The sequence below is a fragment of the Hoplias malabaricus genome, chromosome 1, assembly GCF_029633855.1.
Source record: "Hoplias malabaricus isolate fHopMal1 chromosome 1, fHopMal1.hap1, whole genome shotgun sequence".
Taxonomy (NCBI): domain Eukaryota; kingdom Metazoa; phylum Chordata; class Actinopteri; order Characiformes; family Erythrinidae; genus Hoplias; species Hoplias malabaricus.
This window is the reverse complement of record NC_089800.1, coordinates 10,612,043-10,627,083: the sequence shown is the minus strand read 5'-3', so window position 1 is coordinate 10,627,083 and position 15,041 is coordinate 10,612,043. Positions and strand designations below refer to the sequence as shown.

Below are 15,041 nucleotides of genomic sequence, written 5' to 3'. Positions count from 1 at the left end.
GGGGTCAGGGCAATTCTAAAATGTCTGCACAGTACTTTAGGCAGCCCACAGAATCTTGCCTGGCTGGGCTTGTTAAACGCAGATCCCCAAGTTAACGTCAACATACACTGATCAAGTGATTTTGTTTTTTCATAATATGTCCCCTTTAAATGTAGTTTATGGGATTTTGAAGTGCATGTGATAAATGGATTAATTTGCAAAGACGTAAGACCATGGTTTTCCTGTATGTTCAAAATATTTGTGTGTGTGTGTGTGTGTGTTTGTGTGTGTATGGTGGAAAAAACATGGACAGTGAGATCCAGGATCTCCAGAGGAATGTATCCTCTCCCGTAAAAGCTCCTACTGAGTGTGGGGACACGAAGAAAGGTCTCCAATGTGAGAGGAGTCTGGATAATGGACAGTATCTGGACATACGTGGGGTGACTGAGACTGACGCTGCTTCAGAATCAAACCCAAACAGTACCACCACCAGCACCAGCACCAACACCAACAACACTACTGCTCCTGACCACGCTGCTGAGAGCTCCTCCCCCTCCACACAGACACACAGCAAGTTTAAAAGCCCTGCACAACACAGCAAAGGCCCTGTCCAGTTCGACCAACCCAACAGGTAGCACTCACTCTCTTTGCTGCTGGGCATCATGTTATTACAGATTACAGCCTCGTTAGCACCCTTATGTTGATTGCTGCTGTTTAAAACTTGAAGGACTGAGCCGATAAGTGGTCAGCTCGACATAACTTGCTTATTTCAGCTGTGAAGTACTGGTAGAGTAATACTTCAGATGTAAAGAACTGATACAGTGCACTGCTGGTTTTTCAGTAACAGTATTCTTTTAATAATAGCAGTTATTGAATGGCAATATTAAATGATAAAGACAGCAACAATTTGCAGAGGTATAAAATATAAAACATGGGAATAAAACATTTATATTTGTATGTATAATTCTGAGAATATGAAAATAATTACTTGGGCTTCATAATAATGAGATCTTGTAATAGTGTAATCTCGGTTGTCATTATTATTATAGATGCTAAATCCATACTGTGTCTTACTTAGCATTACTAATATTTCACTTTGCTCATGGTAATGGGCTTCCCCAAATCCTCTAAATCCCCATTGAGAACAGAAAGGGATTTAGACCCAAGAAAAACAGTGTTATTTAGTGGCATTTTATCACCACTAGGTGTCAGCACTGCACCGAGCTGGACTCCTGTGTGTTTGTTTGACTTTGTTTAAATAAGTTGACTGCTGACAAGAACGGAATATTCCATACATCATCACTTTGCATATCCGCTCAGTAATTATAAGCAGAGCTAACATGCCCTTTCATCGTCCTAAACCAATGCAGGCATCAGCACTTTGGCGGTGTGTGTTCTGTGGTGGCCCTGCAGGCAGATAAAACATTGCTGGAGTTTGTAACTAAAGCTTGAGTGGGCTCGTAACGTCATGTTCTGTTTGTTCATTTATTTTCTTTTAGAAAACTCTCTCCGGCGTTTCACCAAGCACTTTTGTCCTTCTGTCGAATGTCTGCTGACAGCCGGCTTGGCTCTGAGGTGAGGGTGATCTGGTTACACAAACACATGCACTCAGACCAAATCTCCTCAAAACACCACCTGACGCAGCTGTTATTGTGCAATCACGCAGTTATAAGCACGTCACATGCTGCCACAGGGAAACACTGAGGAACGTAATCGAATCCTGATGTCATTTCTCTCAGAGTGAACAGGTATGCAGTAATGTGCTCGGATAGTAGGTTATGGAGTGTCCACCTTTGACTATGTATTGTATAAGCTGCAGAGGTATGATTATCACATTCTTCCACCAAGTTCCTGTGAAAGCCCCAGCCTGCTCTCTATTGAGAACATATTGGAATGAATTTGGTGTTTGGATCTTGGAGAAGCTCTTTTGTCTGTGTATTCTACAGGTTTAAACAGGCTTCACATCATAAATAAAACCCAGATACAGCCTGAGAGTATCAGAACAGTCCCTGTCCGAGTTGGTCTCAGCCCACAAAGCCCACAAATCTGCATCCTGTCTATTGATAAAATTTGTCAGGTGGAACAATTAAGCAGTAATTCACGAGAGGGAGTGCTATAACATGAGATATTAGCACTGGTGTGCTGCAAACTCGTGATCAGTACACAAGTGCTAATTTATCACGTTATAGCATGAACCTCGAGCGTATTATTTCGATTATACCACAGTTTGTTATCACTGTTTATTATTAAGTTTTAAGATAAACAAGACAGAAAAATGCTTTGTTTGTTTATCAACCTTCTGTGAGGTAAAATAGTCCATTCCATCACACATTCCTTTTTGCTCTTTTCAACAAACTCTGGATCTTTAACTTCTGTGATTTGTGACTCATCCAGGATTTTTGAACTTTGATTTTCTCCAGCGAGCCGGTCCGTGCTCATAACAAGTTTGTTGGGAAACAGGGCTGCATTATACAGAGCATTATAAATCAGGACAAACAAACAGGTTCCCTGTTGGGGTGAAAAAGTCCAGTCACAGCGCTGTCTTGTAAGCGCTGGTGTCGTTGCTAGGTTACATATATTTTGCGGAGTGATACTGAACAGCTTTGTGTAATATTGGCACTCCTGGAACGTCTCTCAGCCGATCACATTGCAGGGTCGGAGCTAACTGTGGTGTAACGTAGCATCAATGACAGGTAGGTAATTAGTAGGTAGTGTTATCATCACTATCAGCATCCCCAAATTTCAATTTCAGTTCAACAGCAGCAATTGTAAGTATAGGTCAGAGTTTATTAAATATAGGAAACAGATAAGACTTATTCAACAGATAAGTGCTGTCTTAATCAGACAGAGCCCTGTGGGAATACTCCTAGTGAATAACAGGAATTGCCAAGTCTCCTGAAAAAACTTGGAAGTTACCTAGAGGGTATGTAGGTTAGAGTGGCACTTAAACCAATGATGGCTTTTTTTAATGACTTTATTAATCACTTTTACACACAGACTGAAAGCCTGAATTTTATAGTGATTAAAAAGTATTTAAAAATTTAAATCTACTTCAAAGAATATTTAAATGATTAGTTTGTATTTACTAAACATCTGAAATGACCAAAAGATACGAAACCAAAGCACACTATAAACCTGTTCATGTGTAGTTTATGTTCTTAATAGTTCACTCATTGATATCCAGGCTTGGGGAAAGATTTCTGTCATGGAATCAAACACATTTAGGGGTGGAATTGGTGGTGAACTTATTTATTTGAAATTAACATTCGATAAGGGACAGAAATTAGGTTATGTTATGTTACAGTGCTAAAAGTTTTCAAAGTTACATTAAATTTTGCCTAATTTTTTTTCCTCCATAAGTGAAATGAAATAAATGAACTTCACTTTGGAAAAGTGTATGTTTGCATTTGAGGACCACCCTCATGTAGGTGTGTGTTGGAGCGAATGCTGAGCGCTGACGGTGTGTTGTGTTTGGTCAGGTGTCTCGTATTGCGGACAGCGAGGAGAGCGTGATGCTGATGTTGGGCCGCTGTCTCCCTCACATCGTGCCCAACGTGCTGCTGGCGAAGCGAGAGGTGAGCGACCCTCATTGACCCTTTCTCTCCCCCTGCCCCTGCTCCATCAGCCTCGCTGCCTGTTCTCTGTCGCTCTGCTTCTGCTTCTTCACTTTTAATTCTGCTCTGAGTGGTCTGTTTTTCACCAATGCTCATTTCTCACCCCTCCCTCCACTTCTATGTCCTTTTTTTTTTTTTCCCCCCCGTTCACTTATTTCTGCGGCTTTGGTGCATGCCTCTCTGCTCCGTTAGAGAATGGTAGTGCATCTGTGCCAGGTGAGTGGAACATCTGCACGCTCACAAACCAGCAACCCTAAATTCTGTGTGTGTGTGTGTGTGTGTGTGTGTGTGTGTGTGAGAGAGAGAGACAAAGCGAGAGGAAGTGACTGCTGACCTTTCAGTTGCCTTGACCCCCACTTGCTGTGCACAGCATGGTGCTTTGTTTAATTGTAATGTTTTTGTTTTTTTGTAATAACATAAATAATTATAATAATAACTTAATATACTGTATTATTACTTGTTAAGCAGAGACGCAAGGTTTTCTTATGCTTTAAAAAATCTGTGGAACCAACTGAATGAATAATAATAATAATAATAATAATAAGTGTCACTAGTGTATTAAATACATATTTGTGTATATACCTTAAAATGAATGATAGTTTGAAATTTTAAACATATAGATGTCCTGAGGTATACAGATTTTGTTTGTTTAATTATTTCAAAGATGAATTAAATCTCTGATTTTATTATGTGGCAAACTATTCAGCTCTTTTCCATTATCTTAACTCCCCTCAAGCATGCAAAATGTGATAGAGTAGATCAGTAGTTGCTAGTAGAAGCATGGATTTCTATGCTTGAATATTATGTCTTTAATATTCAGGTATGACTGTGTGTGTAAGTGTAGTTTTAGTTTGTAGTCAACTAAAGGGGGCTCTTTGCCCTCTCTGCGTTCAGTTATCAGTGTTTGGCCTGTCACTGGGACTCAACCTATATATCTGTTGGCCAATATATGTGGGTACATTTCTCCAGGGAAGAAAAAACTTTGGTTAAAGAAAATGGATGAAACTGAGAAACAGAAAGCTATGGCTGGTTAAGGGAGGCAAACAGATCTGCTTATGCCTCTGGGAGGCTTTATGTAACCCTCTTAAATTTACTGTATTTTAAGACTGTATAATGAATAAGCAGCATAATGAATGTTAGAAATGGTAATGCTTTATCTGCATTTGTATTTTACTTAACATTTAAATATATTTCTGTTGTGTCTAATTGTTTTATCTATTTTTTTCTATCTTCCACCTCTTCATTCTTAATGGCTATATTATTTAGAAAGCTTTTAAATACTGTGAACTGTTGTAGCACGCACACACATGCAGACCTATCTCACCTGCTGTGTGTGTTTGTGTGAGTGTGTATTTGTGTGCATGCACCTTATAGTTGTGCAATGGCCATAGTGGCTCCTCCCTCAGGCCTTCCTGCTTTGCATAGCCGCATTCCCTTTTATCAACGCTGTGACAGTTTAAGACAAATTGGACATTCTCCAAAAAATATGTGAGTGAAGACAAAGAGGAGTGGAGCTATTGGGGCATATTTCCTTGTTCTTCACTAACAATGGGCCTCTCAGTGGACTTTGAGCTTTGTCTGTTAAGTTTGACTGTTGAGTTGTATCTGGCCAACCCCTTTACCCCTAACTGCCCCCCACCTTGTAACGACTCTCTCACACACTCTGTCTCTCTCTCTCTCACACACACACACACACACACATAGATAAGTTTGTTTTAATAAAATTCAGGCACCTTACCTCTCCATGAGAAATTCAAAATGGTAGCTCTAAGGGAATAAAACCTCCAGGCTACAAACTACCTGTCATTTCCATTAATTTCAGAAGAGTCATTTTGTGCAATCTGTCAGTGAACAGTTGTCTATTAAGTGTATTTAAAAGGCATGATTGTGGGGAAATGGCATTCTCTCTAGTTCGTTTACATTCAGAAGCTCAGCATCTATCAAGGTGGAATGGTATGTTTGAGGAGAAAAAGTTTGAGGACTGTCGGTTGATTAAGTTTTACTTATCTGTAAGTTTTTATTCACTGTTTGAATTACCACAGAAACTAATTTATAACTCGAGTTGTTGGAATTTAGAGGCAGTTTCACCTCCAGATGCCATTTCTCTGCCATGAGCAGAGAGAGAGAACGCCTGAGCATATCAGACAATGTTTGTTTTTGTTTTTTTTTATATATAAATATACACATTTACAGACACTGGGCATTCATAAACACATTAGACTGGTTTCCAAACTACAAACAGACTGGAGAGCAACAAATGGGGAGGAAACATTGTCAGGATGTGATTTAAAAATTATTTGTTTTTAATTAAAATAGTGAACCTTGCCTTTTAAATGCAGGAGCCTTAGTCAGTTATAAGTTTTGGGTCATAGTGGAAAAAAGAGTAAAATCTTTCAAATATGTGTAAATGTACTTCATCTCAAACACATATTTTAAGCCTAATCCTTAACCCAGTATGATTCAGCATTAGGCAGCTAAAAACAAACTCTTTTATTCATTCACATTCATCGGAATCTTCAAAGACAGCCACACCCATATTCAGAAACACCCTTACACACACTCTGATACGGCACTAGGGCTGGAACAATATGCTGTTAACGCTAGTCCCACACCTGCCTATGCAGTTAGGTTCACTGGACGTCTAGGGCCTAGTTATTGTGGAGATAATGAGCATTTGGTGAGTGTGAAAACGTCCGAGTTACTGATTACCACAGTTAAATAGACAGATGAAGCATATGTGTAGGAGCTGGTGGGATCCGTGTGCTTTAATCACACTGCTATTTTGACTTTCTTTAGCTGTGGATACATGTGCATGTGTCTCATGAAGCCATCACATGCTTCTCCTCTTCCAATTCCCAACCGTTGATTTATTTCAGCACAACTGAGTAAACACAGATACTGGAGTGATTACATGAATTTGCATCTAATTGTGCGTTTTTGTCAAGAAGATTTTGTTCAGTCAACAGACTTAGCCTTGAAACATGGGTCTCTCTATTTCTGCATTAGGTGGGATTTAACAGTAGGAGCATTGAATTTTACTTTTATAACACAATCTGTTAAAAGCCTTGATTCATCTAATTTCCTCTTTGGCACAAATATAAACGATACCCAAAGTCATGTTTGGTGTCTGAGGTTTGCTTCTTCAGTTTCTATGCAGCTAAAATATTGGAAATATGTGTAGCTGTTGGCGTCAACTATGAGAAGAACATGGTGCTATGGGTATGAAATAAATGGAGTTGTTAAGATGATCTTATATAGAAAAGAAAATACATAATAAAGAAGAACATTAGCAAATCAAACCACGGACCTGCTGGTGTTTTCAGAACTCAGCCTCACTGAATGTGTTTGGGTCTTGAGAATCAGAAAATACAACCGGATTCTAAGAACGAACTTTGTGGGGATTTGCCTAGATTTCTTTGTAAAATACAAAGCAAATCTCCTGAAAATTATAGCAGCTCTAACAAAGGCAAAGTGTGGACACAGAAACACTGAAAAATGTTTAATTGTTTAGGCTTCAGAGTAATCCTCTGTTAAATATTAAACACATTTTTCTAATGCTGACTAATGAGTAATGGGTATTTAATGATTATTTTGACTGTAAATTAAATTAATCAGCTGTAGTCTCAGGATTCTGTTCAGTCTTGTATGTCTGAGGGTTTGTATTTGTTTATTTAAATGTCATTTAGCATTCTCAGTGCCTGTCCGTAACCAGAAGTTGAAAACTCGCACACGCCTCGGCATGTGGACATTGTCCAAATAAAATATTACCCAACTGCCTTTCCTGCTCGTGCAGGTGCTAGATGCGGGGGCTTTTAAGTCCATTCAAAAAAGGAAGAAAAAAAATAGATAAGGTGGTCTCTGGTGAAGTGGGCCAGAGTGGGGGCGTGTTTTAAACTCTTGGTATGCGACTTTCCTCAGTGTGAAGGCAATAGTGTCCATCCAACTAGGCGAGGTATCACTCTGCCAAATAAATTTGTCTGTTTTCACACCTTCGCTCGCATTGAGGTTTGAGACCGTTTTAAACGTGCATCTTAAGGGATGCAGAGCTTAAATGAGGTCAAATCTTCAGAAAACCAGCACCAAACCTTATTTGCCTCATGATTTGCAATGTGACATTTCCCCTCCATTGATTTTGTAAAGTTATAAGGGACTATAATTGATTATAATAATATCCAGTGCAGCAAAAGCCTGACTGGAATAAAATTCTGTGATTATTTTCGATTGTGTGTGTTTAAGTAAAAGAATAAATCAAGCATTATTTAATCGGTGTCTCCAAAGGTTTTACTGTTTAAATACAGAAGCCATGGAAAAAGTACACTCAAAGCTGTACTAATATTTACATCTGCTCTCAAGAGGTTAGAAATATTCCATTTTGACTCTGCACACGGGTGTATTGTTTTGATAGATGGTGCTGTGGTTTGAACCTGTATATTTTCTCCTCTGTGGTGAGTTTGAGCCTAGTGTGTGGATCATGTTCCTCTCCTCCACAAAACCTGCCTGCTGTACTGACCCCTCACTCCCTGTGTGTATGTGCGTGCGTGTGTGTGTGAGAGAGAAAGAGCGCAGATCTCAAACCTGTGTGTATGTATATGTTGCAGGAGCTCATTCCCCTCATCCTGTGCACAGCTTGCCTCCACCCTGAGCCCAAAGAGAGAGACCAGCTGCTACATATTCTCTTCAACCTCATCAAAAGACCTGATGATGAGCAGAGGTGCGTCTATATATCATAGGCTTGATCGATACAGTGTTAAAAACTAGTTACTGTGATTATATGTTCCAATACACTGTTTCTGACTTCAATATTTTTCAGCATCAAAGAAAGATAGTGCATTTTTCATCATGCATTTTATCATCTGTGCTACCAAGCTATTGTTTCCAAATGTTCAACTGCTGTTAACTTGCCAACATGGGCATTTTTGGCTAATTATGGAGAGCCCATAACCACCTATCACTACTACTACTGCAAATATTAGTTTATTACGTTATTACAGACTAATTTTGTAATGGGTTTTTCATTTACCAGTAGACTTCAGGGTGTGGCAGTTCAAAATATTTGTTTACTTAATTTTGCTTCTGCAATTTAACAGCTTTAAAGCTACAGAAACCAACTGCAATTAAAAATTCTGTAGAAGTCTGCACTTAACAAGTGGTACTGAGTAATGTTTCAGGAATAGCCTTCATTTCTGCGGCAGTCTGCTAACACCCAGCTGTTTATGTTTCTCAGACAAATGATCTTGATGGGCTGCGTGGCTTTCGCTCGTCATGTTGGTCCCACCCGGGTGGAGGTGGAACTTTTACCACAGTGCTGGGAACAGGTCAGCTTTTTCACACAAGCACACCACATATATGTACATATCACTTCCGTCTGTGAGTGATTTCCATGGTGAAGTCGTTTTAACTCTGTAACTCTAAGACCGAATATATCAGCGCTCTCCAAAGTAAAAACAAACAAACATGTATCTCCAAAATAGTAACTTTAAAGGAGAAGGAAGAAACCTTCTTAACTTTAAATGGAAGTCAATGTAAAAATATTTTATTCCCAGTAATTTTGAAGCATTTCTAATGGTCCGTTCATCATGAAATTTTCACAGAATGTGAGGGACAGCTGCTGTGCTCAAACGATGTACTAAACAAAAAATCGACAGAAATCTTGAAAATTTTGAGATTCAGAGTCAGTTTCCCTGTGTTTTTCCTGGACTGATGATCTGTGTATAAGTTCCAGCCATTTTTATACATAGTCCTGCATTATTAAGAAACCAAATGCAATTCTGAAATGTATAAGTGGATGCTCAGTTGTTTCTTTGTGAACTGTGCGTCATTGCGTTATTAGTACACCCACATGGTTTGGAGTTGACATCTGGAGTTTATTGCTGTCGTTTTACAATGCAAGGACCAAAGAGATGTCAATGCCAGTAAAGCAGGCCATGGTGAGGATGAAAAGTCTGACCACATTGGACCACAGTAGTAGATGAGGGAATGCATTCAATCAAGAAAAACAAACAATTCAAGAACACTGTACAAGATAATAGGTAATAGCTTTAGATGGATCAAAGGATGCTGTGAAGAGAATACAAAATATAGATTTTTTTCCATAAAATACAAGCATCTTCTAAACAAAGAGCAAATATCAAAACGAAAACGTGCAGGTTGCAGTTCCTAAACATCACCTCAGTCCTTGTTGGAGTTTTTGGAGACTAAGTTAAAATTAAACTGGTGCCAGGTTAAAAGAATGAGGAACACATGCAGAAAAAAAACCCTGAACAATAACAAAAGCAGGTGTTGTGTTTTTTTGTTTTTTTTTTGCAACATTTGCCTTTCAAATCCAGTGTGTATTTGCTACTTTTACTTCACAGGAGAATGGAAAAAAACATTCTTGTAATGGAACAAACTGTTTTGTAGATGCAAAGCATTTCATGGAACTTGTAACTCACTTAATAATTAATTGTTAGGAATTGTACTTTAAGGGAGTGCTATTTCTCACTTGCTGTCTCATGTTTACACACTGGTCCACAAGGGGCGCTATTGTGCTTGGCATCAATGACACTTTGTGCCTCTGTTATAATTTTGAGCCTTTTCTTTCCGTCAGTTTGTGGTGAAAATTTAATTCAGTGCAAGTTTATCTGGATGTTGAAACAAAGGTAAGAAATTCAGAAAGGTCAAGAATTGGAGATGCAATATTTTTTGATGACAGTACACACAGTTGTGAAATATTTGGTTACAAATCTTTAAGGACCAAAACAAAAACAAAACAGTCCTTTGTTTTTTTTAAATATACATATATATAGCATAGTATCTTTTTAAAAATTATATTTCTAAGAAGAGAAAGACAGACCTCACAAGTTGTTTCTTCCTCCTTTGCGTGGGATTCTCATAAATATGGAACACCTGGTAGACACACACTCGAATGTAGACAAAGGACCTTCATTATAGATGTGTAACTTCCCATTGTACCATCAAAGCCTCTACAATAACCAAAACTAACGCCCTCCAGTCTGTGTCCATGAGTGCATTCTTAGCTGTAAAACCTAGCCGTGTACGATCGTTTAATTTATGCACCTGTTTATTTTAGTTACACCACAGCGGGGGAGAAAACAGTCATTTTCGATCCCGTCATCGGCCTTTTGCAATGGAAGGAATTGTTTGACGAAGAGCTGTTTCATAAAGAGAAGATGAGGCTGGTAAACACAAAGGGGAACGCAATCCTGTGGTCTGGGCATGGACTGACTCTGCCATGTTGTGTCTTTGTCTTGATGGGTGTTGTTGTATGTGTGTGTGTGTATGCATCCAGATAAACCACAAGTACCCGGAGAGGAGGCTGCTGGTGGCAGAGTCATGTGGAGCCCTGGCCCCCTATCTGCCTGTAAGACTCACTCTTTCATATACAGTAGCAACAAACTGGAAAATGAAATTAAATGATATGTTGTACACTGTAAGTCTGTCTGAGCTGGAGATATGGAAAGTCTGAACTGTAGTGTCTTACTTTAGCATCACAAACTAACAAGGTGAAAGCCCAGGCTGGAGAAGTGAATATTGATTATTGTTATTCTTAATTATCCTGTAAAATGCAATTCACCTGAGGATCGGATTGCTTCAAACCTCATGAACTAATATGTGCTACACAGAGTGTGACTCCCACATGGGTGGATTTTTTTTAAAATAGCACATTTATTTTTTAACAATATAGTTTAGTAACTTCTCCACTTCATTAATTTAGTGTGTGTGTGTGTGTGTGTGTGTGTGTGTGTGTGTGTGTGTGTGTATTTTGTTGCTGGCAGAAGGAGATCCGCAGCTCTCTAGTGCTGTCAATGCTGCAGCAGATGCTAGCAGAGGATAAAGCTGACATGGTGCGAGAAGCTGTGGTCAAAAGCCTGGGCATCATCATGGGCTACATCGACGATCCAGACAAACACTCCCAGGTATGTGCTTCAGCAGCCAGGTTTACATCCAGATGCTGAAATAAAAAATTGATGCAAATAGCCAAATCGTCACACAGGAATTTTGTGAATTACTTCTGTAAAAGACAAAAAATTGTAACAGATGCTGAACCATGGTACGCTGTTGTTTTGAAAGACACCTACTATTTCCCCCTCGCTCTGAGACCTGTTTTTGGCCACTTACCACTAACAGTAACACGTAGACCTGACCTCCGAAGTGAATCAGGCTCATTTACACACAGTAGTTTGGTAGCTGTCCTTTCCTTGGTCTGCAATGAAAATATTGCACTGAATTTATTAATAATGTTTTTCTCTTCCAGAAACCACAGTGACAATGAATTTCCAAACCAGAATCACAGTGTGTTCTAAACTAATTAGAAGTGTTGCATTTAATTGCTTCTGAGTCATGCCAGATACAGAGTACAAAGTAAATTAATGGTTTATTTTTAATTTAATATGGATTTCCTTTTTAATTTCTTTTTAGAAAGTCATTGGGAGTGGTTTGATGTGCAGAATGTTTTTGTTCTGTAATTTTTACTGTTAAGATCATATAGGAACCAGAAATTAAACCACAACTAGAGACATTTTACTTGTTGACATTCTACAGACAATGATTATACATGGGTAAATTTAAAAGTGTTCTGTTGATACTGATGTGGATAGTAGCTGGGTTTTCAGATCTTGTGGGAAGTCTGAATAAGATCCACTGCTCTTTCTTGGTTGTGCTCATTCTCTGTATCTGTGTTTATTCCAGGGTTTTGAGTTGATGCTGCTGTCTCTGGGAGATCTGTCTGAAAGGGTTGTGGCTGCGACTCATCAAGTGTTTATTCCTGCCTTCGCCGCTTGGACCGTGGAGCTAGGGAACCTGCAGTCTCAGCTCATCCCCTCACTGCTCAGCCGCATAGAGAAACTACTACAGGTATAACACATGATATAATTTTATAGTAGTTATCTTCTACTTGTTGCTCCTTTTGAACTCAATTAAATACTTGCTCTCTTTCCTCTTCTTGCCCCTCTCTTTCACTACAGCAAGGTGAACATGGTTTAGATGAACACAAGCTCCACACATTCCTCTCAGCCCTGCAGTCTCTGATTCCTCCTCTGTTTGCTCTGGTGCTGCAGAATGCTCCATTTACAAGCCGAGCCAAATTACAGAGCGACATCACACCCATTGAGGGTAAGGAAAACACACACAAACACACACACCACCGAGTTAAAATATCAAATGGCTTATTTCTACACTCCTTGTCCTATTATCATATAGGTGTTTTTTTTTTTTTTTAAATAAAGATTATAGTCCCCCTGTTTCTCTGCATATTGTGTTAGACCCATTTCACACTGTCCTTCAATGTTAAAGATCGCCACCTGAACAGGTGTTATTTGGATGGTGGATTGTTTTCAGCACTGCACTCCACTCCAACACAACACAGCACATCATTGTCAGTGCAGCACTGAAAATAATCCGCTACCCAACTCATGGTGATTGTGGAGGTCCCGACCATTGAACAACAGGGTGATAGGAGGTTAACACAGTATGCAGAGCAACAAATGGACTACAATCTGTAATTGTAGAACTACAAAGTGCACCTGTCTAGTCACTGGAGCTGAAAGAATATGCGGTGAGTGTAGAAACAAGCAGGCCCATTTAATGTTATGGCTGAGCTTGAGAATTGCGCTCTTATGGCGTAATTCATGATACATAATGCACCATTTGATTTTAGGAGGTTTTACTGTAGGACCATTGCACTATGTATGTAGTAGGGAGCCTTTTGAGATTTAGACCCACACATACCCCCACCCGCACACACACTTTCACTCTGGGTTGTCTAAAGGTTCTAAACTGGTGGTCATTTGGCTGCTTATTGCTGGCTTACAGTAACAGCAGGGCTCCGGCTGTGCTCTGTGGTTTCGGCTGCGCTATCAAAGTGCCCTTTCATTTACGTGCTGAAGTTGTGTCGAGTGATTTGCGTGGTTTTGCTGTTTCTTTTTTGGTCTATTCATGGCTCTTACAGAATCAATGTGTGTGTGTATGTGACCCCACAGTAACCCGGTTCCCGCGGCCAGCTTCTCCTCTTCAGGACGTGGCCACCATCATAGGAAGCCGAGAGCAGCTGGCGGTGCTGCTGCAGCTTTATGAAAATCAGCTCCAACACGAGGGCACCACAGGCTGGGACACTCTGCTGTGGGTGGTCAACCAGCTGTGAGTGACCATCCACAGACATCTGCTCTCGCTTTGCTTTCCACTTGTGCCCTTTTTCTTCTCTCTTTTATTGGCCATGAAAGTTCAGATCAGATTTTAATTGCAGATTTTAATTAGAAAAAGTGCAGTTTTCTGACCGAAAGAGTCCATATTTTATTTGTTGGATTTATTATCAACAAGCTACTTGGTGCTTGTGCAGATAATCCAAGAAACAATATAATTTAGTGGTTTTATTCATTTAATTTAAGAGCTGAAAGTATTGAAATGATTGGATTAGCTTCATCTACAAAATTTATATGTAGTTTTGTCTACGTATAAGAAGGAAGCTGTCTAAATTTGCTTGCCCAGGTCTCACTGAAAGGAAAATTGACACCATAAACAAATGCAAAAACTCCATGTAAAACACTGTTAAAACTTCTATGGAACCTGAAGTTCAAAGCATTCCCCTGTCCGCACAGATACTCATGTTTGACATGGTCCTGATCTGCCATCTCTGCATTGTTTGTTTAGTGAGTGATGAGTTTGATTTGTGTGGTCCTGAGAATTCTCTCTCTCTCTCTCTCTCTCTCTCTCTCTCTCTCTCTCTCTCATTCACCCCCTTCCCTCCTCAGTCTTCCTCAGCTCATAGAGATTGTGGGCCGCATTAACGTGGCGTCCTCCACCTGCGTGCACGAGTTCTCGAGATTTTTCTGGAGGTTGTGTCGGACATTCGGGAAAACGTTCACCAACACCAAGGTGGGTTGGGTCGGGGGATGTATATTTAGCGGCTGCTGTGATTTACTGCTTGGTTTGGCCTCCCACTGTAGCAGTTTGTGTTTGGTTTGTACTCAGGTCTCTCTCTCTCTCTCCCTCTGAAGGTGAAGCCTCAATTCCAAGAAATCCTGCGGTTATCCGAGGAGAACGTGGGTAAGAAAGAGTTCACTTAACCAAGAATAACACTCTTACTGTCAGTGGAAGAAAAATATACATGTATATTATATAATATAACATTACACTGCCAATCTACAGACACTGAAATGATAACATTAAAGGAGAACAATGATATTTTCTTGACCTCTATGGTGTATACTGATATAATGAATGTCCCATTCATCATAAAATGACCGCTGTCCAAAGTGCAAATTAAATTTGTAAATGTTCAAATGCTATATACAGACATGGGTGGCACGGTGGAATGACGGGTATTGTCACAGCCACACTTCTCCAGGGTCCTGTGTTTGTGGGGTCAGTCTGTGTGGAGTGTTGGGTGTTCTTCCAGTGGCTGTGTAGGTTTCCTCCAGAGCTTCCTGTTTTCTTCCCATAGTCCGAAAACAC

The 15,041-nt window shown here is 39.7% G+C and overlaps 1 protein-coding gene across 5 annotated transcripts in view; it reads left to right on the top strand.

The window, feature by feature from the left end:
* Positions 1 to 15,041, top strand: part of relch (RAB11 binding and LisH domain, coiled-coil and HEAT repeat containing) — a 41,651-nt gene that overhangs the window by 13,927 nt on the left and 12,683 nt on the right. For 4 of the 5 annotated variants that reach the window (XM_066646509.1, XM_066646522.1, XM_066646500.1 and 1 more), the window contains 12 exons: positions 293 to 610; positions 1,479 to 1,554; positions 3,459 to 3,554; positions 8,192 to 8,304; positions 8,818 to 8,908; positions 10,882 to 10,953; positions 11,369 to 11,509; positions 12,282 to 12,446; positions 12,557 to 12,704; positions 13,571 to 13,727; positions 14,339 to 14,462; positions 14,585 to 14,633. In XM_066646509.1, the coding sequence (XP_066502606.1) occupies positions 293 to 610; positions 1,479 to 1,554; positions 3,459 to 3,554; positions 8,192 to 8,304; positions 8,818 to 8,908; positions 10,882 to 10,953; positions 11,369 to 11,509; positions 12,282 to 12,446; positions 12,557 to 12,704; positions 13,571 to 13,727; positions 14,339 to 14,462; positions 14,585 to 14,633 (1,550 nt within the window). The remainder of the gene's footprint in view (positions 1 to 292; positions 611 to 1,478; positions 1,555 to 3,458; positions 3,555 to 8,191; positions 8,305 to 8,817; positions 8,909 to 10,881; positions 10,954 to 11,368; positions 11,510 to 12,281; positions 12,447 to 12,556; positions 12,705 to 13,570; positions 13,728 to 14,338; positions 14,463 to 14,584; positions 14,634 to 15,041) is intronic. The other variant, XM_066646515.1, reaches the window with a different exon arrangement.